Raw genomic sequence first — 26,118 nt, forward strand, 5'->3', positions numbered from 1 at the left:
AAGCTTGCCAGAATCTTGTGAATTTTGGAAAATTAACACCAGTGCATCAGCTATCTTATGAGCCACCTTTTTTAAGACCCTAGGATGTAGCCCATTTGGGACCTGGAGACTTGCCAGCCCGCAGATCCATCAGTTTGCTCAGTAACATTTCCCTGGTGATTTCAATTTCACCAAGTTCCTCTCTCCCTTTCACCCCCTGATTTGCAGCTAAAATTCCTAAATGAGATTTTTAAAAATAATTGCTCCCTGTACACCTCTGCCTCTCTACTGTGCTGTCCTTCTTTAAGGTACAGGTAGTCCTTAAAACCTACCTTTCTGACTAAGCTTTTATCTGTCCTAATATCTCATGTGGCTTGGTGTCATCTTGTTTGATAATGCTCTACAAAACATCATGGGACGTTTTACCACATTAATGGCACTATATAAATGCAGGTTGTTGTTGTTTGGCATGGTGATGTGGGAAAAGGAGCCACTGAGGGCTGCAAGTTGCAAATTTGGGCTGATGTTTGTAGGGAAAATCTGGCTTCAGTATGTCCCTTTCCATTTCCTCCCCAATCATTCAAGTTTCCCCACATCCCCTCATTTCCTTCATGACTGCTACCCCTCACTCTTTCTACTAAATACCCTACTTGCTGCTTTCTTCCCCTAGTCCTTCTTCTTTGACCTGCTCAACTGCTGTATCCTTCTCTTCCCTTTGCTCCATGGCCACTTAACTCATCTTTAACCCCCCATCCACTTCCACTCATTTTTCCCACAGGTGGGTGCCAAAGCTAGTGACCTATCACCTGAAATGAAAAAAAGAAGTTGCCTTGTGTATCTTTCTGTGTATTTGTGCCTATCTTGCTCGCTCGTGCTCTCTCTCTCTCTGTCTCTCTCTCTCTCTGTGACTCTGATTAACATTCTCTTTTTTTTAAAAAAATCCAATGGGCCTGTAATTATGAGAAAAATAGTGTTTGCCATTATTTGTTCATAAATGCATCAATTTGCAGCAAAGTAGATATGTGCCACGCGTTCCAGTTCTCTACAAATTGCTGGGAGATTTGTTAGCCTTGTTAGTCTCTGTTGGTAGCCTTGACAAAATCGAACAAGTTACCATCTTGCAGTGAGACTCTCCATTAAGTTTATGGTGTGTCATGAAATGGCTGAATTTATGACAGTACAAATTAATCTTGCCTCAGTCATTTAGGACTGGTAATTAATGTCATAAGGACCCTGCTAATGGTGTGATTTATGGTTCTGACATGATGTGCAACCTTGAGGCCCATGATTTTCAGCTCTTTTGACACTCAAATGCAAATTGGACCGATTATTTTAGAAAATAACATTTTTGAATACAGTATATGAGTAATTTTAAGACATGATTTGTTATGTTTAGCATATTTGAGAAGCAAAAGGTGATTTTGAACCTATAATTCCCAAAACGCTCTACTGCGGGGTCTTCCTTGTCATTTGAGTCTATTATAGACTAATTGATAGAAATTGATTGTTATGTTTAGTCAACAACTCCATTGTCATTGTGTCATGCATTTACCAGGATGTTAGAACGAGAAGTATATGGGTGTAAAGCAAAATATTGTGGATGCTGAAAATCTGAAAAAATAACAGATTCAGTAGTATCTCCAGCATTTTCTTTTTTTATTTCAGAATTATATATGGTCTTTTCTCACCTTGCAATTCCTGTGTTTCTATGAAAGCAGTTCCACTGCTAATAATGATGGATGGTGGCTGCAGATTCTATATTTCATATGTCAAGAATCTTTTTAAACTTTGCACACCTATCCTGTTATTTGTTCATTAACTCCTGAAGGATCAATATAATGATTCCACATAGCTGAGTTACATTGTCCTCGTCTTCTGCTTGCTCTTTTCAATTGTTTCCTTCCTTTTCCTTTCTGTCTCTTTCATCTCTCTCTTTATGCCTCTTTCTTTATTTAATTTGACACTAATTCTGAAATTAATATCATCTGTTTCTTCCTCTACCCTTTTCTTTCATTGGTTAAGCAGATTGACTGTTAGACATGACATTCATGAAATTCCAGAAACAGAATTGATATCACTGCATCATTATTGTTTAGACTTTGAGCAATTTGCAGTGCAATTATAGTGCAATGTGAACAGTAAGATTAAAAAGGTCAATTAATGTAGTTTGCTGAGAGATGCTCCATTGCCACAATTTCTGGCCCATTATCAATATTACTTCAGAGTTTTTGAAAGTTGCTCTCTTGTTCTTGAAAATTATTTGTTGACGAGCTACTGGGCAGAGAGTTCCAGATGTTAGAGGATTACCCCATTCCTAGTGGTGACTGATACATCTGGGAAAATTAGGTACACTGCTTGTGCTCAAACTGCATGATTCGAATTTATCTTTGAGTCTCAACTCTGGCCAAAATGGTTGAAATCTGGGCTTTTTGGAAAGGCTTGGAGCCTTTTACTTAAAATTAAAATGATATTGGAAGCAGTAAAAGACACCAAAGACTATTCATATAATAATTTTATAGTGAAATCTAGATTTTAAAAATGTTGAAATCCCTATTTTGTGCATTAGAAATCTTTGTCACTGAGAAAACAGGAAAATATTTCAGGTACTAATTTAAGTGAATTGTAGGTACCTGGTAGCCAGATTGCATGATCCTAGTGCAATATATTCTAGTTTCAGAAAATGTATTTATTATATATGTATTTATTTTTTAAATAATGAATATTAAATCCTGATACTACATTGATGCCAAATAATGTATTGGCTAGATTCTTATTGAGCAACTGTTATAAAATTTTTTTGTATTTAGTATCCTTTCATTTACAAACAATGATGGACAAGCAGCAAACAAACAGATGAGGTGTCTTATGGTGCACCTTTCCTGATGGCTGAAGAGGCCAATTCTTGAGAGGCAGGTTCTGCCACAACTATCAGGTGTCATTGCAGGTGGTTGTTTTCGGTGTTGGCATTTGTTGCCACTGGTCATTCTGGTGGTGCATGTCAGCCCACAGGAGGTGTCACCATTTTCCTCTGTTGTCAGCGAATGACTCCCAAGTTTGACAATTGATGTTAATGGCCCTCATGTCATACTTGCAAGCATCCTTGAAACGGAGCTTTGGGCGTCCAGCTGGTTGTCTGATTCCAGCTACCTTACCATACAGAAAGTTCTCGGGTATGCGACTGTCTTCCATCCTGTGGACAAGCCTGAGCCAGCGAAGCCACCTCTGTTTGATGCATGCTCACAAACTTGGGAGCTCTGCCTTTGAGAGGATTGCCGTATTTGTGATTTCATCCTGTCAGCATATCCTGTCCTGCAGACAGTGAAGATGGAAATTTTTGAGCTTTTTTTCTCGATAGCTATAAGTAGTCCATGTTTCACAGCCATAGGAAAAGTGCTGAGAACACAGGTCTTATAAACCATCAGCTCGATCCTAAGGGTCAGCTTGATGTTATTTCATGCGTGTTTCATGAGTCAGCCAAAGGTGGCAGCCGCTTTCCCTATGTGTGCATCAAGTTCTGCATCAAAGGTCAGATTGTCTGTCACCATGGACCTGAGGTAGCAGAATTTTCTAACAACTTCAGAGGATAATTTACAATGTAAGCAAAGCAACAGTAAGGCCTAATTGGTGTATGAACCAGTGGTTTCCATGTTGTATGGAAGACTTTTTCACATCATGTGTAGTGGATAAGCACTTGTTCATTAAAGCCTTTAAAAAGTCTGTACATAATAGAAAATCAATAAGTATGATTTAATATTTCATTGCAGAGCTACACATTTATGAATCAGGAACAGTTACAGATTATAGTAGGAAGAATGGATCCTAGCCAACCAAAGGAGGTAAGAGTTCTTATGTGGGAATTATTAGATGTACACCATATTATTGCAGATGTCAGTGTTTCTTGAGTATTTTTTTGTTGTAGTGGCAGGTGAAGAATAAATTACAGAAATGAATGTTTCGTCTGGCTTCAGCAAACAAGAAAACAAATAGCAAAGTGAACAGTTCAATTTTATAGCACTGGGAAAACTGCCTTTTCTTAGCAAACTCCCTTTATTCTCAATTTACACAGCCTTTCAGTTGCCCATGTAAACATATGTAACACTACTGGAGATCTTAATATCTTAATCATTAATATATACACACTATTTTTAATATTGATGTGCTTTGTCTTTAATGGTTAGAATTTCTAATACATTTTTATCAGAAATTGATTGAAGTTCCTTTTTTTAGGTTCGACGGGAGGCTTTGCAGACTCTCTGTTGTGCTCCTCCATCCGATGTATTAAATTGTGACTGCTGGGCTACTCTCCGCAAGCACCTTGCAGCGGCTCTTTCAGATCCGGACTCTACATTGAGTGTAATTAATCAAAAATAGACACTTCAATTTACGAAGCATTGATAAGCAACTATTAGATTTAGAATTCAGTAAGACTTGATCAATAAACAAAAATGTTTAATTATAAGTAACTCTCTCTTTGCCATACATTTGCTAAGATAATTTGGAATCTATTAGGGATGCAATCCTCCTGCTTATGTAATTCAAATGGCAAAAACAGTCGTTTAGTAGTACAGAACTTGAGTACTGCTGAAAAAAGAGACATGTCGAAGCTTTTTATCTTGTACTCATCAAGACACTTCGGTTGAATGCCAATAGAAGGGGAAAACAACAATTTATTCTGCACGTTAAGAGAGTGCTGATTGTTTGGCAAGTAGACTCTGGTAGAGGTGTTGCCATGGAGACTGCACCAGTGATGGTGACTGATAGTTAACTGCCAAGCATTGTTTGAAATTTAAACCAGGCAGCTTGACTCTGGTCAAGACATTGCCCTGAGGAATGAGTCAGTAAATGGCTGCCACTTATTTTGTTTAGCTGAAGCAGACACAATGTGTGTACATGTTCTTTCTGTCTGCAAAAACAGGGCCCTGTGCATTAATATATGTAGCTTCCAGCACATATAAGTGCACCACACTGCGAGCCTGACTGACAATCTTAAGTTGGTTGTCAGCGTAATTCTTAGCATGCTGAGGATTATTTAGCAAATGTTGTATAATCGTGGAATCACGTCAAAAGTTGGATACTGTGTTTTGAGTTTTGCAAGCATGGGCTGGTTGGGTAGGGTCTGTACCTTGTCTGTTGCGAACAGTGGCTTGGACATACTGTTTGAGACGATCCGTCAGTCTTTGGGAGGTATGGCTTACATACCTAGCATCACACTGGTACTGAAATTCACATACCACGTTACTCATTTGTGTGATAGGCAGAACGTCTTTTTGGCTTGATGGCAGCATCCTGTTAGTGGCGAATACACTCATGTTGCTATTGCATAGTAGCAGTGTGAAACAGCTAGCTAGCAACCATTGTGTGAATCAGTATTCTGATTCTCCTGAACTCGGCAACTCATGCAGTTAAGTTCAGTTTTAATGATGCCATGTATGCCCAAAGAAGTGGTGTTTCCATGGGATCCCCTCTAAACTCAACTGTTGCAGACATCTTTGTTGGGTTCCATGAGAAACGTGTCTTTGATGGAATGACACCAAACATCCTACCCCTTGAATATTTCCAATATATGGATGATAATTTTGCTATATTTAAATCGGCAGCTGCATGTAATAATTTCCTTATTTGTCTTAATGGGCTCCATCTTGCATTCAAATTCACCTTTGAAATGGAGCAGTCAAATGAACTTCCCTTCCTTGACATCCTAGTTGAGAAATTTGACAAGGGTTTCTCTACACAGTTTACCTCAAGCCTACCTTTGTTGGTCAGTATACGCTATAAGATTGGTTTTATCGGCAACCTTGTAAATAGTGCCCGAGCCACTTGCTCACCATGCAAGCTTGATGCTGAAATAAGGCGCGTCAAAGGCATCCTGCAGGATAATGGCTACCCTGATCAGATCATTTTGCGCTGTATATCATGCAAACTCATGAACGGGCCTAAGGCTGTCACTTTCAGCCCTGAAAAGTGCCAAGTCTACTTCAGATTACCCTGGAAGGGCAAGGTATCAAAAATTTGAGCAACAGGTGAAGCTAGCAGTTTCACGCTGCTACTATGCAGTAGCAACACGAGTGGTATTCACCACTAGCAGGATGCTGCTGTCAAGCCAAAAAGACATTCTGCTTATCACACAAATGAGTAATGCGATAAATGAATTTCAGTGCCAGTGTGATGCTAGGTATGTAGACTGTACGCCCCAAAGACTGGCAGATCGTATCAAACAGCATGCCCCAGCCGCCGTTTGCAACGGGCAAGGTACAGACGGTACCCAACCAGCCCTTGCTTGCAAAACTCAAAACACAGTGTCCAACATTAGAAGTAATTCTGTGATTGGACAACATTTGCTAAATAATCCTTGCCGTGCTAAGAATTACGCTGACAACCAATTTAAGATTCAGTCGGGCTCGCAGTGTGGCTCATTTGCGTGTACTGGAAGCTACATAGATTAATACACAGAGCCCTGTTCTTTGCAGACAGAAAGAACATGTACACACATTGCACCTGTTTCAGCTAAACAAAATAAGTGACAGCCATTCGCTGGTTCATTCCTCAGGGCAATGCCTTGACCAGTCAGGGTCAAGCTGCCTGGTTTAAATTTCAAACAATGCTTGGCAGTTAACTGTCAGTCACCATCACTGGTGCAGTCTCTATGGCAACACCTCTACCAGAGTCCACTTGCCAACCAATCAGCACTCTTCACATGCACTATAAATTGTTGTTTTCCCCTTATGTTGGTATTCTTGTGAAGTGTCCTGATGAGTGCAAGATGAAAAAGTTTTTCCAGCAATACTTAAATATTAAAAACTTGGATTTTTGGCAAAAATGTGTATTCCTGGCCACACTTTCTTGCATTCATAAAGTAAATCTTCGGAAGGGCACTCGAGGATGAGGAAAGACCGTTTCCCCTCTGATATGGAGAAATTATTTGATGTAACAACAACATATTTATGTAGCACCTTTTAATATAATGAAACATCCAAGGTGCTACACAGGAGCATTATAAAACAATATGGCACTAGGTCATATAGGAGATATTGGGTCAGATGACCAAAAGCTTGGGCAAAGAGGCAAGTTTTAAGGAGAAAAGGGAGGTGGAGAAGTGTAAGAAGGGAATTCCAGAGATTAGGGTGTAGTGAGCTGAAGGCATGGCCACCAGTGATGGAGCAATTAACATTGGTGATGCTGAAGAGGCCAGAATTAGGTGAACGCAGATATCTCTGATTGTAAACAGAGATAGGGAGGGGGATTTGAAAACAAGGATGAGAATTTTAAAATCAAGATGTTGCTTGACCAGGAGCCAATGTAAGTCAGCAAGCACAGGAGTGATAGGTGAACAGGACTTGCTTTGAGTTCAGACATGGACAGCAGAGTTTAGAATGATCTCAAGTTTACAGAGAGTAGATTGTGGGGGACCAACCAGGAATATACTGGAATAATCAAGTCCAGAGGTAACAAAGGCATCGATTAGGGTTTCAGCAGCAGATGAGCTGAGGCAGGGGTGAAGCCAAATGGTGTTACAGTGGCACAAATAGGTGATCTTAGTGATGTCGCAAATATGTGATTGTATGATCATCTCGGGGCCAAATATGATGCCATTATTGCAATTTGGAATAGACTGGTTTGGTCTCAGACATTTGCCAGGGAGAGGAATAGAGCTGGTTGCTAGGGCATGTGATTTGGAATGGGGATGAAAAATAATGACTTCCGTCTTCCTTGTGTTTAATTGGAAAAAAGTTCTGCTTATTACATACATATATACATGCAAATTGGGAGCAGTAGGCCACTCAAGCCTGCTCTGCCATTCAATAAGATCATGGCTGATCTGACTGTAACCTCAACCCCACATTCCTGCCCCCCCTCCCCCCCCAATAACCTTTCACCCCCTTGTTAATCAAGAAGCTTATCTAGTTCTGCCTTAAAAATATTCAAAGACTCTGCTTCCACCAACTTTTGAGGAAGGGAGTTCCAAAGACTCACTACCCTCTGAGAGAAAATATTTCTCCTCATCTCTGTCTTAAATGAGCGACCCCTTATTTTTAAACAGTGACCCCTAGTTCTAGATTCTCCCACAAGAGGAAACATCCCCTCCACATCAAATGCCTTCTGGAAATCTAAGTACAGTACATCCACCAGTTCCCCATGTGACTCCTTCAAAGAACTCCAATAAATTAGTTAAACATGATTTCCCTTGTACAAAACTATGTTGACTCTGCTTGATTAATTTGAATTTTTCTAAGTGCCCAGCTATAACATCCTTAATAATAGCTTCTAAAATCTTCCCTATGACGGATGTTAGGCTAACTGGCCTGTAGTTTCCTACTTTCTGTCTCCCTTCGTTTTTGAATAAAGAAGTTATATTTGCTATCTTTCAATCTAACGGAACCTTCCCCGAACCTAGAGAATTTTAGAAAATTGAAATCAATGTATCAACCATCTCTCTAGCTACTTCTTTCAAGACCTTAGGGTGAAGTCCATCCAGACCTGGTATTTATCAGCCTGCAGCCCCAGCAATTTGCTCAATACCACTTTCCTGGTGATTGTAATTTTCTCGGGTTCCTTCCATTCCTGATTTACAACTATTTCCAGGATGTTACTTGTGTCCTCTATAGTGAAGACCGAAACAAAATACCTGTTTAATTCATCCGCTATCTTCCTACTTTCTATTATCAATTCCCCAGACACACTTTCTATAGGACCAACGCTCACCGTGTTAACTCTTGTTTAAATATCTATAGAATCTCTTACTATTCGTCTTTATATTACTAGCTAGCTTTCTCTCGTACTCTAATTTTCCCCTCCTTTATTAATCTTTTTGTCATTCTTTGCTATTCTTTATATTATTTCCAATCTTTGACCTGCCATCTGTCTTTGTGTAACTATATGTTTTTTCTTTAAGTTTGATATTGTCTTTAACTTTTTTAGTTAATCACGGATGGTGGGCTCTCCCCTTGGAATTTTTCTTTCTCATTGGAAGTATATATTCTGTGTATTCTGAAATATCCCTTTAAATGTCTGCCACTGAAACTCTATTGACCTATCCCTTAACCTCTTTTGTCCGTTCACTTTAGCCAGATCTGCTTTCATTCCCTCATAATTGCTGTTATTTAAGTTTAAATACTAGCCTTGGACGGACTCGTTTCTCCCTCAAAATGAATGTGAAATTCAATCATATTATGTTTGCCGCTACCAAGGGGTGCCTTCACTATGAGGTTATCAATTAATCCTATCTTGTTGCTCAATACCAAGTCTAGTATAGCTTGCTCTCTGGTCAGCTCCAGAAAGTGTTGTTCTAAGAAACTATCCTGAAATCATTCTTCTCATCTCATTCAACTCCTCATCTACGCTACCTTTGCCCATCTGATTTTTCCAGTCTAAATGTAGATTAAAATCCCTCATGGTTATTGCTGTACATTCCTGACAAGCTCCCATTACCTCTTCTTTTGTACTCTGTATTTATATTCAGTACTGCATATCAAATAAAGCAGTCCAATAATTTATCAACAGTGGAGGAGACGAGAGAGGCGGTGGTGAGGTAGAGTTGTGTGTTATCAGCGAACATGTGAAAACGAACTAACTGTGCCTTTGAATGATGTCACCAAGGGGCAGCATGTAGATGAGAAATAGGCTGAGGCCAAGGATAGACCCTTCGGGGAAACCAGAAGTAATCAGTGTGGGAGAAGGAAAAGAAGCCATTGAAAGTGACACTTACAATTATAAATGGGGAGATGATGATGTCTTTGGATTAGTAATCTAGAAGCCTAGGTTAATGCTCTGGGCTATAGATTCAAATCCCAACACGGCAGCAGGTGGAATTTAAATTTAATTAATAAATCAGGAATTGAAAACTAGTTTCCGTAACGGTGACCATGAAACAATCATCGATTGTTGTGAAAACCAAATTGTTCACTAATTTCCTTTGGGGAAGGAAATCTGCCATCCTTACCTGGCCTGGCCAGACCCATAACAAACAATGTGGTTGACTCTTAACTGTCCTCTGAAATGGCCTAGCAAGCCATTCAGTTCAAGAGCAGTTTGGGATGGGGAGCAAATGCTAGCCTTGCCAGCAACACCCAAATCCCATGAAACAATAAATAAAAAAATTGGAGACATAGCCTGGTATCGATTAATGAGAGGAATAATTGTAATTTAATAGGAAAGGATCTTCTGGAGCAGAATGATGATACTATGATAGCAGTTCACATTAAGTTTGAGAATGGCGTAATTAAATCCAAAACAAGAGTCTTAAACGTAAGGAAAACAAATTACATAGGCCTGAAGGACAAGTTGGGTAAGGTTAATTAGGAAAGTATATTAAAAGATAAGGGCTGAATTTTCTCAGACTTGCACTAAGCATGGTAGCGGGCAGGTAAAATGGAGTCCTACCCGCTGATGAATTTGGTTAGTTTTCACGCTGTATCTTCCCGAGCCCGTGTCATTATATATAAACTCCTGCGAAACACACCATTTCCATGGGTGGGCGGGCTCTCATTTGCCTGCTCGCCATCACCCCACTGTTGCATCATGCTGGCTGCCATCTTTAAAAGGCAGCCGCCAGCAAAGTGCTCGACGCCACCGGCTCACCATTGCTGCCCGGGAGACATGGCCAGCAAAGGCAAAAAGATTGCAGCCCCCCCGCTTCAACGACAGGTCCCTTGAGCGACTGCTGGATGCTATGGAAGCCTGCTGGGATGTGCTCTACCCCTGTTCTGGCCGCAGGATGCGTAGCAATGTCACCAACCCGGCCTGGGAGGCGGTGGCAGCGGTGGTCAGCGCGTACACCCTGCAGAGGAGGAGAGCAACCCGATGCCTCAAAAGGATGAATGATCTCCTCCATTCCACCAGGGTGAGTCACTCTTCTCATCACTCCCAACTCTCACGTTCACAAACCCATCACACACCCTCAGGGCCCTCACTCACTGCCGGTGCAAGGGACATCACCATTCACTCCTACACACACACCATCATTGTCCTCATCTCGTCCATGGGACCATTCACCATCCACACAGACCAGGCATACTTATCATCTGCACCGGCAGGCGTCCTGATACACTCTTCTCATCTCTATTCATGCAGGACAAACTGGCTCACAACAGGAGGGAAAGGTCACAGACAGGTGAGGGATGCTGGAATTCAAAGTTGCGACAGAATTTGACAACAGACCCATCCACATGGCCGGCGATGACCGGGCCTGGCCCTGATCTGACAATGAGGTCGGCACTGCTCTACCAAGTGAGAATCCAGCAGTACAACATCCATCAGACAACCATGCCGTGAGTGATGTGTTCTCTTTCGCAGGCACATCTGGGAAGCAGCCGACGGAGACCACGACCCAGACCCTCCAAACAAGCTCTGAAGAAACCTCTGGAGAGGAGTCTGAAGGCACCTTCCCTGAAGTCCCATCAAAGTGCTCGCTCACACCCTGCACCAGCGCAGTGACACACACCTCGGTGGGACCTAGCTTTAGAGTAGCCTTGGGATCACAACCTGGTGAGCACATCGCACTTTCTGATCCACAGCAGGTAGAGGCTGGGACTTCCCAGGTCCCTGGCACTCGGAGGACTGTTGGAGGCCAGAACGTTGTTGAGTCGGAGTCAGATGACGAGCCTCTGGACTCGGTCACCTCATAGTTGCTGGAGCTGCAAAGGCAAGCTAGGGAACAACAGGAAGGGATGTCTGCTGCACTCCTCAGATTGCAAGGCATGATGGAGAAGTCCGTCCATCTTCAGACTGAGGTGATAGCACCGGCATTGCAGCGCACCAAGATCAACACTAGCAGGATGGCAGCCGCCATGGAGACCTTGGTCCAGGACGTCACTCCTGCACTGTTGCACGGGCTTAACTCCATTGCTGATGCCATAGTTGGCCTCCAACAGTGTGTATGGGAGATGGGTGCTGGGCAGCTCGATCTCACTCCAGCTACCCCATCTGCTCATGGAGCCAGCCAGGGGCTCTCAGGCACCCATAGGGAGGAGGATCAGCAGGTCATGCTCCGGGGCCATCCACCCAGGTGACTCTGGCAGTGACTGGCCCATCTGACTCCCCTCCTCCTGTGACCTCCACCTGTGCCTTTGCGTGGCCAGGTGCCTCAGTCGCTCTCTCTTCCATCTTCTACATTCTCTGTTGGCCATCAGGCATACAGCTAGGTCACCAGGACCCATGATCCTGACACGGTCCCCCTGCAGCATGAAAGAGAGCGCGAGACGTGGTTATCATGGCTGTACTTAGCTCCATTCCTTGCCCTGTGTGGCTGCTCCTTAATATGCTTCCTGGAGAGTGCTGGTCACCCTTCGGATGGCTAGAGATGAGTGCGCTGCATGGCTGCTCTGTCAACCTTCGACATGGTGGACACCTGGTCCAAACCAGGATGCTGAGATTGCAAGGGGCTGTGAGCGCCTCCAGCAGTGACTTCTACATGGCCAGCGTTGGCAAGGAGATTGTACAACGTGTGCAGTCCAACTGCTCCGCGGTTCAATTAAGTATGGATTGAGCTTAGAAATAAAAAAGGGGCAGTTACACTACTGGGAGTATACTACAGACCACCAAATAGGGAAAGGGAGATAGAAGAACAAATATGTAGGCAAATTTTTACTTGTACGAACAAGAGGGCAATAATAGTAGGAGGCTTCAACTATCCTAATGTCAACTGGGATTCAAACAATATAAGGGGCACTGAGGGAGAAAAATTCATACAGTCCAGGAAAATTTTTTCAACCAATTAGTGACAAACCCAACGAGAGGAGATGCAATTCTAGACCTAGTCTTGAGGAATGAAGAAGGGCAAGTGGGTGAAGTGACAGTTGGCGACCATATCGGGGACAGTGATCACAATTCAGTTAGATTTAGTATTACCATGGAAAAGGACAGAGATAAGGCAGGAGTAAAAGTCTTGAACTGGGGGAAGGCAAATTTTACAGAAATGAGAAGGGACTTGGCTGAGGTGGACTGGACAGCACTGCTGGAGGACAAAACAGTAGAATACCATTGGGAAGTACTAAAAAGCGAGATCCTAATTGTACAAAGTAGACATGTCCCCTACAAAAATATGAGTGGTACTGCCAAATCTAGACCTCCCTGGTTGTCTAGAGGAATGCAGGGGAAGATCAAACAGAAAAGGAAAGCGTACAATAGGCACAAAGAACTAAGCACTGCAGATAGCCTAGACGAATATAACAAGTGCAGGGACGATGTAAAAAAGGAAATAAGGAAATCAAAGAGAGGGCATGAAAAAGATTAGCAAGTAAAGTTAAAGATAACCCAAAGATGTTTTACCAATACATTAATGCTAAAAGGTTAGTTAAGGAAAAAGTGGGACCTATCAGAGATGAAGATGGAAACTTGTGTGTAGATGCAGAGGCTGTGAGAAGGGTTTTGAATGAATATTTTGTCTCCATGTTTACAAAGGAAAGGGAGGAAGTAGATATAGTAGTCCAGGAGGAATACTGCGAGATATTGGACGGGATAGTCGTAAAGAGAGAGGGAAGTACCCGAAGGGTTGAAATCCTTGAAAGTTGATAAGTCACCAGGGCCAGATGGATTGTTTCTGAGGCTACTGAAGGAAGTCAGGAAGGAGATAGCAGATGCTCTGAGGATGATTTTCCAATCTTCACTAGATACGGGGTTGGGGGGGTGGGAGGGTACCGGAGGACTGGAGAAATGCAAACATAGTTCCATTGTTTAAAAAGGATCAAAGGAAATGCCAGACAATTATTGGCCAGTTAGTCTTACATCGGTGGTGAGCAAATTAGTAGAATCATTCCTGACAGATAGGATTAACTGTCATGTGGGAAGGCATGGACTAGTCAGGGATGGTCAGCATGGATTTGTTAAAGGAAGGTCTTGCCTCACAAATTTGATTGAATTCTTTGAGGAAGTGACAAGAAGGGTTGATGAAGGTAGTGCAGTGGATGTTGTGTACATGGATTTTAGCAAGGCATTTGACAAGGTCCCACGTGGCAGATTGGTCAGGAAAGTAAAAGCCCATGGGATTCAGGGTAATGTGGCAAACTGGATAAAAGGTTGGCCTTGTAACAGGAAACAAAGGGTAATGGTCGATGGACGCCCTTGCGAATGGAAAGTTGTCTCAAGTAGTGTTCCACAGGGCTCGGTGTTGGGACCCTTGCTGTTTGTGTTATATATTAACTATTTGGACGTGAAGGTGGGGGACACGATTGGAAAATTTGCAGATGACACAAAGATTGGCCGAGTAGTTGATAGTGTAGAGGATAACCATAATCTCCAAAACGATATAGATGGGTTGGTGGAGTGGGCGGTAAAGTGGCAGATGGATTTTAACATAGAGAAGTGTGAGGTCATATATTTAGGGAGGTCAAACAGTTACAGGGATTACAAAATAAATGGGAATATATTAAGAGGGGTAGATGAAGTGAGAGATCTTGGCGTACAAGCACACAGGTCCATGAAGGCAGCAGTTCAAGTAGACAAGGTTGTAAAGAAGGCATATGGAATGCTCTCCTTCGTTGACAGAGGTATAGAATATAAAAGTAAGGATATAATGTTGGAATTGTATAAAACACTGGTGAGGCCACAACTGGAGTATTGTGTGCAGTTGTGGTCACCACATTACAGGAAGGACGTAATAGCTCTGGAGAGAGTGCAGAGGAGGTTTACAAGAATGTTTCCAGGGTTAGAAAAGTGTAGCTACGAAGAGAGATTGGATAGGTTGGGGTTATTTTCCCTGGAACAAAGAAGGCGGAGAGGTGACTTGATTGAGGTGTACAAAATTATGAGGGGAATAGATAGAGCGGACAGGATAAAATTGTTTCTCTTGATGGAGAATTCTAGAACCAGGGGACAAAGATTCAAGATAAGTGGCAGAAGGTGTAGGGGGGACATGAGGAAGAACTTTTTTACGCAGAGGGTAGTGGGTGTCTGGAATTCGCTGCCCAAGTTGGTGGTAGCGGCAGAATCTTTAAACACTCTTAAAAAGTACCTGGATCTTCACCTAAAGTGCTGTAAGCTGCCGGGCTATGGGCTGGGTGCAGGAAGGTGGAATTAGAAAGGGCACCTGGGTGTCCTCAGGCTGGCATGGACAAGGTGGGCCGAATGGCCTCCTTCTGTGCTGTAACTTTTCTATGCTTCTAAGTGGTGGCGGACTTGAAGCCTGTGCTGGGGGGTGGGGGTGAGATAAGGTTTGGAGCGAATGGGTGGGCAGGCTAGGTGCCTGACCCCAATCATATCGCTGTGACTGTGCCTGATCTGTCTTAGTTGCAGAGGCATGGTCAATGTATACAGGTGTCCCTAATATGTGGCCACTTCCCTCGCTTACCCTGTCCCCCACCTGTGCGCGGGATGCAGCGCCAGGGCAGCACTTGCCCCCCACCCACCCCCCCGCCCCCTCCCCCAGTTGCCTCCGAGGCTGGCCAGCACTTACCCCCAGACATCCCCCACCCCTCAGCAGTCTCCTCTGGGGTCAGGCCTCAGTTTCCCCTGCCCCCTGGCACCCCTGAGGCCTGTAAACAAATGGCGGGCTGTGGAGAAGGCTGCTGCTCACTCACCTCAGTTCCCCCAAAGTGAAGGCCGCCAAGTGCACATTGCCTGCGTGCTGTTATGAAACACATCGACGTGCTTTCCCGCCGACGTGGATGGACGATATGGCGGGGTTCCAAGAGCCTGGCGGGATGTCCTTTTAATTATATGCTAACGTATTACAATTAGCTCCCCGCCGACTGATGGCGGGAAACGTGGCCCGCTGTTGGTGGGCTGAGTGGGAGATCACGACCTGCCTTCACGCCGTCGTGAAGTGGGTCCCGCCATATTTTCCGCACATGCCACCTATCATGCTTGCTGCCAGCGGGCTCGGAATATTACTCACATAGAGCTGCATAAGCAGTGGCAAATCTTTAAAGAAATAATTCAAAATTATCAGTGAAAACACATTCCATTCTGGGGAAAAGTGATCCATCCTTGGCTGACAAAAAAAAGTTGATCATTTTACATTAAAGGAGTCTTAAATATTGTGAAAAAGCCTGAGGATTGGGTGAGTTTTAGAATCCAATAAAGGATGACTGAAAATTGGTGAAAGGGGAAAAAATAAAATGAGTGTCAACTGGCAAGAAATGAAGAAACAAATTGTAAGTGTTCCTGCAAAGGCATGTAAAAGAGAGTAGCAAAAGTAAATGTTGGCCCCTTATAGGCTAAGATGGGAGAAATTATAATGGAGGATAACAAAATGGGTAGGGACTTTAATTATTTTACAATTATTTTTTATCTGTCTTCACAGCATAAAGATAGAAAAAGCATACCAAAAATAGCAGGGAGCCAAGGGGTTAATGAGATTGAGACACTGAACGTAATTAATATGAGTAGAGGAAAAGAGAAACTAATGGGACTGAAAGGCAACAAATCCCCCTGCCCTGATGGCCTACATCCTAAGGCACTAAGACCAATGGCTGCAGAGATAGTGAATGCATTGGTTAAGGTCTTCCAAAATTCCCTAGATTCTATAACAGACCCAATGGATTGGAAGTTAACAAATGTAAAACTGCTGTTCAAGAAAGAAGGGAGGGAGAAAGCTGAACTACTGGCCAGTTAGTGTGTCATCAGTTATTGGGAAAATGCTAGAATTTCTTATTAGTGGTGTTAATAAAAAATCATAATTATATTAGGCAGAGTCAACATAGGTTTTATGAAAGGGGGGAAATTGTGTATGACAAATTAGAATGTTTTGAAGATGTAGCTAACACGGTAACCAGTGGATGTAATATATCTGCATTTTCAAAAGTCATTTGATAAGGTATTACATAAAAGGTTATTGTACAAGATAAGGAGTTGTGGGGTTGGAGTAATATGGATAGAGGATTGGTTAACAGACAGAAAGCAAAGCTTTGAGTTGGCAGGCTATAGCTAGTGCGGTGCCACAAAACCAATGTTGGGGCCTGAGTTATTTACAATCTATACTAATCATTTAAATGAACCTACCAAGAGTAATGTATCCATGTTTGCTGGCAATACAAAACTAGATGGGACAGTAAGCTGTGAGAAGACTGCAAAATGATAGTCAGTGAGTAGGCAATAGGATGGCAGATAAAATGTAATTTTTTTCTTTATTCATTTATGGGATGTGGCCAGCATTTATTGCCTATCCCTAATTGCCCTTGAGAAGGTGGTGGTGAGCTGTCTTCTTGAACTGCTGCAGTCCATGCAGTGTAGGTACACTCACAGTGCTGTTAGGGAGAGAGTTCCAGGATTTTGGCTCAGCGACAGTGAAGGATCAGCGATGTATTTCCAAGTCAGGATGGTGTGTGGCTTGGAGGGGAACTTGCAGGTGGTGATGTTCCCAAGTGTCTGCTGCCCTTGTCCTTCTAGATGTTTAGTGGCAGGGTTTGGAAAGTGCTGTCTAAGGAACTTTGGTGAGTTCCTGCGGCGCATCTTGTAGATGGTACACAGAGCTGCCACTGTACACTCGTGGTGGAGGAGTGAATGTTTGTGGACGGGGTGCCAATCAAGTGGGTTGCTTTGTCCTGGATGGTGTCAAGCTTCTTGAATGTTGTTGGAGCTGCACTCATCCAGGCAAGTGGAGAGTATTCCATCACACTCATGACTTGTGCCTTGTACGTGGTGGACAGGCTTTGGGGAGTCAGGAAATGAGTTACTCACCACAGGATTCCCAGCCTCTGACCTGCTCTTGTAGCCTCAGTATTTATATGACTAGTCCAGTTCAGTTTCTGGTCAATTATAACCCCCAGGATGTTGTTAATTGGGCACTCAGTGATGGTAATGCCATTGAATGTCAAGGGGTGATGATTAGATTTTCTCTTGTTGGAGATGGTCATTACTCGGCACTTGTGTGGCATGAATGTTACTTGCCACTTGTCAGCCCAAGCCTGGAGATTGTCCAGATCCTGCTGCATTTGGACATGGACTGTTTCAGTATCTGAGGAGTCGCATATGGTGCTGAACATTGTGAAATCATCAGTGAACATCTCCACTTCTGACCTTCCAATGGAAGGAAGGTCATTGATGAAGCAGCTGAAGATGGTTGGTAATGTGGGGAAGTGTGAGGTTATTCACTTTGGAACGAGGTATAGAAAAGCAGAATATTTTTAAATGTAGAAACACTTTTAAATGTCAATGTTCAGAGGGATTTGGGTGGCCTTGCACACGAAGCACAAAAAGTTAGCATGCAGGTACATTAAATAATTAGGAAGGCAGATAACATGTTGGCCTTTATTGCAAGAGGTTTTGAAGTACAAGAAGGAGGAGGTCTTACCTTGTACAGGGCTTTGGTGAGATCACACCTGGCGTGTTGTGCACAGTTTTGGTCTCGTTATCTAAGAAAAGATATACCTGACTTGGAGACGAAGCAGCTAAGATTCACTAGATTATTCTTGGGATCAGAGGGTTGCTCTATGATAGCTTGCGTAAATTGGGCCAATATTCTCTATAGTTTAGGAGAATGAGAGGTGACCTCATTGAAATTTAAGATTTTGAAGGGGCTTGATAGGGTAGACACAGAGGTTGTTTCCCTGGATGGGGATTCTAAAACTAAGGGCCATAGTCTCCAGATAAGGGGTTGATCGATTAAGACCGAGATGAGGAGAAATTTCTTTATTGGGAGGGTTGTGAATGGTTGGAATTCACTATGCTAGAGGGCTGTGGATGCTCAGTCATTTAGTATATTCAAGGCTGAAATAGGTAGATACTTGGACTCCTGACTATGGAGATTGGGTGGAAAAGTGTAATTGGAGCTGAAGATCAGCCACAATAGTATTGAATGACAGACGAAGCTTGAGAGGCTGTATGGCCTATTCCTGTTCCTGTTTCAAATGCTGTTAAAGCGTTTAGAGGAGGGCAAAAAAAATGCAATGGGATTTTTTTATCCCCTCATGGGATGTGGGTGTTGCTGGCAAGGCCAACATTTGTTGCCCAATCTGAATTGCCCTTGAACTGGGTGACTTGCTAGGCTATTGCAGAGGGCAGTTAAGAGTCAACTGCGTTGCTATGAATCTGGAATCTCATGTCAGCCAGACCAGATAAGGATGTCAGATTTCCTTCCCTAAAGGGCATTAGTGAACCAGTTGGGTTTTTATGGTTGTCGTCACTATTTTTGAGAGTTGCTTTATATTCCAGATGTATAAATTGAATTTAAATTCCGCCAGCTGACATGGTGGGTTTTGAATCCTTGTCCCCTGGATATTAGCCTGGGCTTCTGGATTACTAGTCCAGTAACATGACCACTACACCACCATCCCCCCAATATAAGGGAGGCAACAGGAGTGTGAAGTTGTAAAATAATTATAGATTTAAGAAGATGTTATTTTATAATTCCTTTCACTTCCTATATTAAAGAGAATTGGATTTTGTGCACAGTCTCATTTCTGTAGTACCATAGCTTGGGAAAAATGGGTCTTCAAAATTTGATTTTTGCTCAGTTACTGATCTTTGCTTGTACTAGCAAGATAGTAAGTAGAAATAATTAGGGTGACAAGAGAGAGAAAATGGGAAGGGTTATCCACATGGGCAGCTGTTGCATGTTTTCTGGCAAGTAGCTTATTAATCAAGGTATTTGGGGTGAGAGTGGATCAAGCTCAAGTGGAAAATAATTTACATTTATTAGGGTTTTTATGATGATACTTGCAAGTGAGGAGTTATCTCTGTGTAGACCACCAAAAGTGGATGAACTGGTCAAATCTATTGATCACCCAACCTTCCAAATTAACCTAAATTTGGCAAAATTCAAGTTTTTGCAAAAGACTGTGTGATTGCTTATTGTTCAAAGCAAGTTTAGTTTCTTAAGAAAAAATGCTTATATAGAATTGCTCTTGATAAGAATCCATCCCCCAATACATCAGAGCTGATTGGTTTGAACCACATATTTCTACATTAAAGCCCAGCTTTAATTAATTGTTCAGTTCTGTAAATACTAAGGGTGGAATCATCCCAGATTTGCACTAAGTGCGGCAGTGGGCGTGAAAAAAGTCGTTTTGCCCGCTGGCTGCAATGGTGGGTTTTTGTGCTGTATTGTGCCCTTTCTGGTGTGTCCTGCCTCATTAATAATGCATTCATGGGAAAAGCCGGATCGCTGGTGGGGCGCCTTTGATTCGCCCGCCCCGCCGTCGCCTCAGGCCTTCAATAATCTGGGCGCCATATTTAAAGCGCGCCCCTGCACAAAGCTAGCACTCAAGGGATCGATAGCTGCTAGAAAGCCATGGGCGAAGACCAGCAAACAAGGTGACAAACCCAGGATGGGAGGCAGTGGCAGTAGTGGTCCGTGCCAATGTCCTGCGAAAGAGGACAGCCACCCTGTGTTGAAAGAAGATGAATGATCTCCTCTGTTCTGCCAGGGTAAGTTACTTTTCTCATCACACTCAGTTCACACACTCAAATCCATCAGTCAGCCACAGGGATCTCAGTCACTGTCAGTACAAGGGACATCACCGTTCACTCGCTAACACGCACCTTCAATTTCCCTGCGGATTGTGTCCTCATCCCACCCATGGCACCACTCACCACCCACACATGCCAGGCATCCTTCTCATCTGGCCTGGCAGGCGTCCTGCTTACACTCTCTCTCCACCTGTATTCATGCAGGACAAGCTAGCACACAACAAAAGAGAGAGGTCTCAGACTGGTGGAGCAATGCCCGACATCAAGGTGCTCACAGACTTTGAAAATAGTCATCCAGCTGGCTGGCGATGATCTGGATCGTTCCTGTGCTGACAGTGAGGTTGGCTGTGCTCAACCAAATGAGGACCCAGCATGCAACATACATCAGGCACCCATGCTGTGAGTCAGTTCCCCTGTTGCGCAGTCCCCTGCCACGCACTAATTGTGTCTCCTTGCTTTCGCAGACGCATCTGGGAAGTAGCCCAGGGGGTCCACGAGCCAGGTCCTTGACTCAAACCCCGAAGACAGCTGGGAAGAAGAATCTGATGATATCCTAATTGAAGACCCATCACACTACTTACCCACACCCACACACCTCAATGGGACCTAGCTCTAGAGTAGCCTCAGGGGTCACAACCTGGTGAGCGCATCATACTTTGATCCACAGCAGGCGATGGCAGGGACTTCCCAGGTTTCTTGTAGTCAGAGGACTGCTGGAGGCCAGAAATCATCTGAGTCCAAGTCAGATGAGGAGCCTCTGGGCTCAGTCATACCTCAATTGCTGATGCTGCAAAGGCAAGCTCAGAAACACCAGGCAGGGATGTCTGCTGCACTCCTCAGATTACAAGGTACGATGGAGGAGTCCGTCCGCCTTCATTCTGAGGTGATAGCGTCGGCATGCCAACGCACCGAAGTGAACACTGGTAGGATGTCGCCACCATGGAAACCTTCGTCCAGGACATTGGTCCTGCACTGCTGTGCGGGCTGAACTCCGTCACTGAAGCCATAGTTGGCCTTCAACAGTGTCAACGCAAGAGGGGTGCAGGGCACTTTGATCTCATTCCTGCTTCCCTTTCTCCTCCAGGAGTCAGCCAGGGGCCCTCGGTCACCCATAGCGAGGAGGACCAACAGCTCGACGCCCTGGTGTCATCCACGCAGGTGACTCTGGGAATGTCTGGCCGATCCCAATCCCCTCTTCCTGTGACTTGTGCAGTTCCAGGCTAGGGAGGGTGCAGCTGGCCCACAGCAGGACCCCCAAAGCAGGCTGTGGCCTTCCAGTTCTTGGCCCTCCAGAGGACGCCTGCCAAGCTCATCACAGACCGGACATACCAGTCAGCATGCTGCATCCACCTCCACCGTGGATGTCCAGGGAGCAGGGTTAGGAAGGTTAAACAGATGAAGTTGTACAGCCTGGGCACTGGTGTTAATAATCACTTTTACATGATGTTCACTATTGTAAATAAACTCCCAAGAATGTCTCCTTGCCTATGGCCCTTTGTTATGATGAGTGTTTGTGTCACTCAGATATGAAACTTTGGTTCCTGCAGAAGATAAAGGCAGGTGTCTCAGTCCAGGCCTCTCCCCTGTGCTTTGTGCAGCCTTCAGACTAAAGTGATGGTCTGGCCTCTCACTCACTGGACATATTGGTGATGCCTGCACCTCGATGGTGCTTGTCATTGCTGTCAGAATGTCGTGGGCAGGTGTCACAGAGCTCCATCATTCTCTGTGTGCTCTCAGCACCTTTAAGGTGCAGCTGGTTCCCATCTCTTCAGCATCTGTGACTGATGATGGTGTGCTCCTCAAGGGGGACAGGTGCTGAAGGCTGACAAAGGATCAGGTGCATTTAAAGTTTCACGGCTGCGTATCCATGATATGACCCTGATCACAGAGTGCAAGCGAGATGCCCTTTGCCCCTATGAATGTCTGATTCCTGTCAGGCTATGTGAAGATTTATGGAGTGTCCTCATTGCATTTTGTCACCATCATCCTGGAATCTGGCGACTGTTAGGGCCTCCACTGCGTTGCCATGACATGAACCTGAGACTGAGGGTATGTGCGCTGCCATCAGCCACACAGGAGTCAAACATTCATAGCTACGAGGTGAGGATGTAAGGACTTTCCTTACTGCATCTCGTCATCATCCTCCATGAAATCTTGCGGCTATGAGGGCCTCCCGAACGTGCCTACCTCATCTGGCTAGTGCAATGGCCTGCTCACTGGCATCCCCTTCAGCGCCCTCCTCAGAGGAGATGTGCAGCTCTTCCATCTCCTCCTCAGCCAGATCCTTCCACTGTTGCAGTGCCAGGTTGTGTAGCGTGCAGCAAGCTACGATGATGCGCGACACCCTTGGTGGACTGTATTTCAGTGCCCCATCAGACCTGTCGAGGCACTAGAACCTTATTTTCAAAATGCCTATTGTTTGCTCCACCAAAGTCCGGGTCGCAGCATGAGCTTCATTATACTGTTGCTCTGCTGCAGTCTGAGGCCGCTGCTGGGGCGTAAACTGCCATGTCCTCTCTGGGTAGCCCTGGACCCCGAGGAGCTAACCCTCCAACCTCTCTGGACCCAGGAAGATGTCAGGGATCTGAGACCTCCTAAGGATGTCGGAGTCATGGACGCTCCCCTGGAAATGGTGAGTAGACCTGTAGGATGCGCTTGTGATGGTCGCGTACCAGCTGAACATTCAGTAAGTGGAAGCCCTTGCATTGACGTAGTTGACTGCTTGTTGCCACAGAGATCTAAGCACCACGTGAATTGGTGGCACCCTGCACCTGTGCAAAACCAGAGATCTGCCCAAATCCCAGCGCTCTTGCTTCCTGGCTTTCCGGATCCAGGTTGAAATGCACAAAGCTCTGTGCCTTTGCGAAGATGCCGTCCATGACCACTTGGATACGCTTATGCATGGAGGCTTGCGAGATCCCGCACAGGCCACCTGTGGAGCCCTGGAAGGAGCCACTGGCATAAAAATTAAGTGCTGCGATCACTTTCAGGCCAATGGCAGTGGGTGCCCTCTGTCCTCATAGCATCAAAACCCGCAACGGGTGGCATATGACTGCCCAGTTCCCTAGACGTACGCAGTCTTTGGCGACATTCTTGATCATCTGCAGGAATGACAGGGTCTAGAGAGCCGCCTACAAGCGAGGTCTCTGTGCATCTTCAGCTGCATATGCAGCAGGCCCTGCTGCCCCTTCATCTTGAGGGAGTTGCTCCTCCCTTTGTGAGCCATGTGCTTCCACCGCACTCCTCTACTTCTCTGCTCCCTATAAGCTATGAGGCATACTGCTAAACCACCAGGCTTCATGATCCTGATCAGAGCTTTCAGCTCTGAAGAAGGGCCATACAGACTTGAAACGTTAACTCTGTTTCTCTTTCCACAGATGCTGTCAGACCTGAGTTTTTCCAGCATTTTCTGTTTTCATTTCAGATTTCCAGCATCCGTAGTATTTTACTTTTATCCCTGATCCTGATGTTCTCCTCCTGCAGGATCAAAGAGAGAGTTGCGTGGGTTACCATCGCATGTGTCCTAAGAACCTCTCTTAGTTAAGTCTGAAGGCCCCTTCACGCATGCCGAAGAGTGCTGGCCACCACTTGAATGGCCAGTATGTAGTGTACTTCATGGCTGTCCAAAACTCCACCCTCCTCTGTCCCACTGCACATGACTGATTTTGGCATCTTTTGCCACTGGCCTACACGCTGTGCTTTCAGCTCAGGCATTCTCCTAATCCACACTGCAAGGCTGTGCTGTTAGCTTGAACCATGATGGATACTGGTCCAAACTTTAATAAAGACATGGCAAGGGGCTGTGAGCGCCTCCAACAGGACTTTGCCATGGCTACCTTTTGCAAGGGGATTTTACAACTTGCCCAGTTGACCAATTGTTCTTTTGCCCCCTAAAGTGTACATTAATTTGCAATCTACTCTCAAGGGGTGAAATGTTCTGGAGTATTTGATGGTACCTTTATGCTTTTGCATTGCTTGAGTGGGCAGAAAAGCTTCAGAGGACCACCTCCAAGGATGTCAATAGAGCTCCTGCTGAACGGTCTCAGCTCTGCAAGACTGCTCACTTCTGACAATCTTCTCCAAGTGTGTAGCCGCTTCCCTCTCCCCCAGCATGTGCTTGTGCACTTCCTTCAGTCTGTGCTGACTTGCCCACCCCCCACCAGAAAGCCAGCTGGAAAAAGGCAACTTGTCTGTGCCCACCATCACCACCCACCCAGTTGTGAAACATTGCACACTGATCTGCCCAGACGATCCAGCGTGGGGGGATGATTCCAGTGAGAGGGGCATATAATGAGATGCTCAGGCATTGAAATTAGGTTCCCAGAAATGTGGTCCGCCATTGATAGGTGGAGCGGATGATTGCACATTAGTCCCATGGTGGCATGAAACCATTTTTTGGCTTTCTCACCATATTGTTCCCACCTCTCCCCCTCGCCCGCCATGATGCCCACCGCCAGTAGGATGATTCCGCCCTAAGTATTCGTGTTTTCCTGGATGGCTAGTAAAATTTCTAGACGCATACAATGGTGATGGAATGTTAGATGATTTAAAAATGATGCATTGTACTCATTTTCTTTAGGAAAAAAGCCTACGATTTTATGCAAAAACATTTTCATCATCAACATTCACCATTACGAGAGAAACCTACACAAGTCTGGGTATGGATTAAAAAATTGCTTGCGTTTTAAAACTTATAAAACATTTCTCAAGTTTTGACATTTAAATCTGTTCTTTGTGGCTTGATGATAAGAATGTGTCTTGTTGCAATGTTTAAAACAAAAACTATATTAACTGTATATACACACAACAAACTCTGGTGCCTAGGGTTGTTGGAAGAGTAGTTTATCTCCTGGCTCCACTTATTAGAAATAAAGTGAAATCCAACTGAATGTTGAGGAGATAATGTAATAATATAACTGGTATACATTTGATGCCAATTTGATGTGAATAGTTTACAGTTTTAATATTATTCACTTTTGATTTTCCAATTTTATGATCTACTCAAGTGGATTAATTTTGAATGTTTACAGTGAAAAAAATTGGTCTTTATACAGCTTGTCTTTATAAAAGTTAATTGGTAAATGAGTTGTGATTACAGAGTACACTATTGCCTTAATCAGAAGAAATTTCTGCAGCTAAAAGCACAAATTGTAACATGTACATTAGCTGAATATGTGGGGATAATAACTTCCTTAGGTTTTTAAATATATTTGGATAGATGTTTGATTTATAGTTGTCACTTGATTCAGTTGTCCCAATAGTGTTATTTGAAGACAAAAGAATTCTGATTTACAGGCATCTCTCTTGCAGCTATTTCTTGTGATTCTCAATTTGTTTCATTTGTAACCAGTGCAAATAAAATAGCTTATAAAATAGTTGTCAATTTACTCCATATTATGGCCATCTCATTTGGCCACACACATATATATATATATATATATATATATATTTTGTGCAATAAACCTTAGTACAAAGGTCAACTGCACAAAAGCGTGTAAGATGACAACTGTTTATTGCACAGTGTTGTTTACAGCACATTTTGAAAACAACTGTTTTGATTTTTACAATACTTTAACTTGCCCTTTTGAATCCATGTCATTTTCTATGACCTGTATATTATTTGACTTTTATCTGCTTTTGATTTGTTACATTTGACTGGTTCACAGATTTTGATTACCTCCATTAGTTCTATTTGCTTTGTTGGCATAGATTAACTGTCATCAGTTTTGTCACTTCATTTGTTCAGGTCTTTAAACATGTCTAGGACTTGAAGCATTTAATGTATATGTTTGCTGCTCT

General features: G+C 43.9%; 1 protein-coding gene across 5 annotated transcripts in view; it reads left to right on the forward strand.

Annotated features, from left to right (window-relative positions):
- The window catches only part of tbc1d32 (TBC1 domain family, member 32), a 411,412-nt gene that overhangs the window by 91,985 nt on the left and 293,309 nt on the right, over positions 1-26,118 (forward strand). For all 5 annotated transcript variants that reach the window (XM_078542168.1, XM_078542171.1, XM_078542172.1 and 2 more), the window contains 3 exons: positions 3,744-3,815; positions 4,207-4,332; positions 24,899-24,977. In XM_078542168.1, the coding sequence (XP_078398294.1) occupies positions 3,744-3,815; positions 4,207-4,332; positions 24,899-24,977 (277 nt within the window). The remainder of the gene's footprint in view (positions 1-3,743; positions 3,816-4,206; positions 4,333-24,898; positions 24,978-26,118) is intronic.

This window comes from Cetorhinus maximus, chromosome 5 (assembly GCF_964194155.1).
Source record: "Cetorhinus maximus chromosome 5, sCetMax3.hap1.1, whole genome shotgun sequence".
Lineage (NCBI taxonomy): Eukaryota > Metazoa > Chordata > Chondrichthyes > Lamniformes > Cetorhinidae > Cetorhinus > Cetorhinus maximus.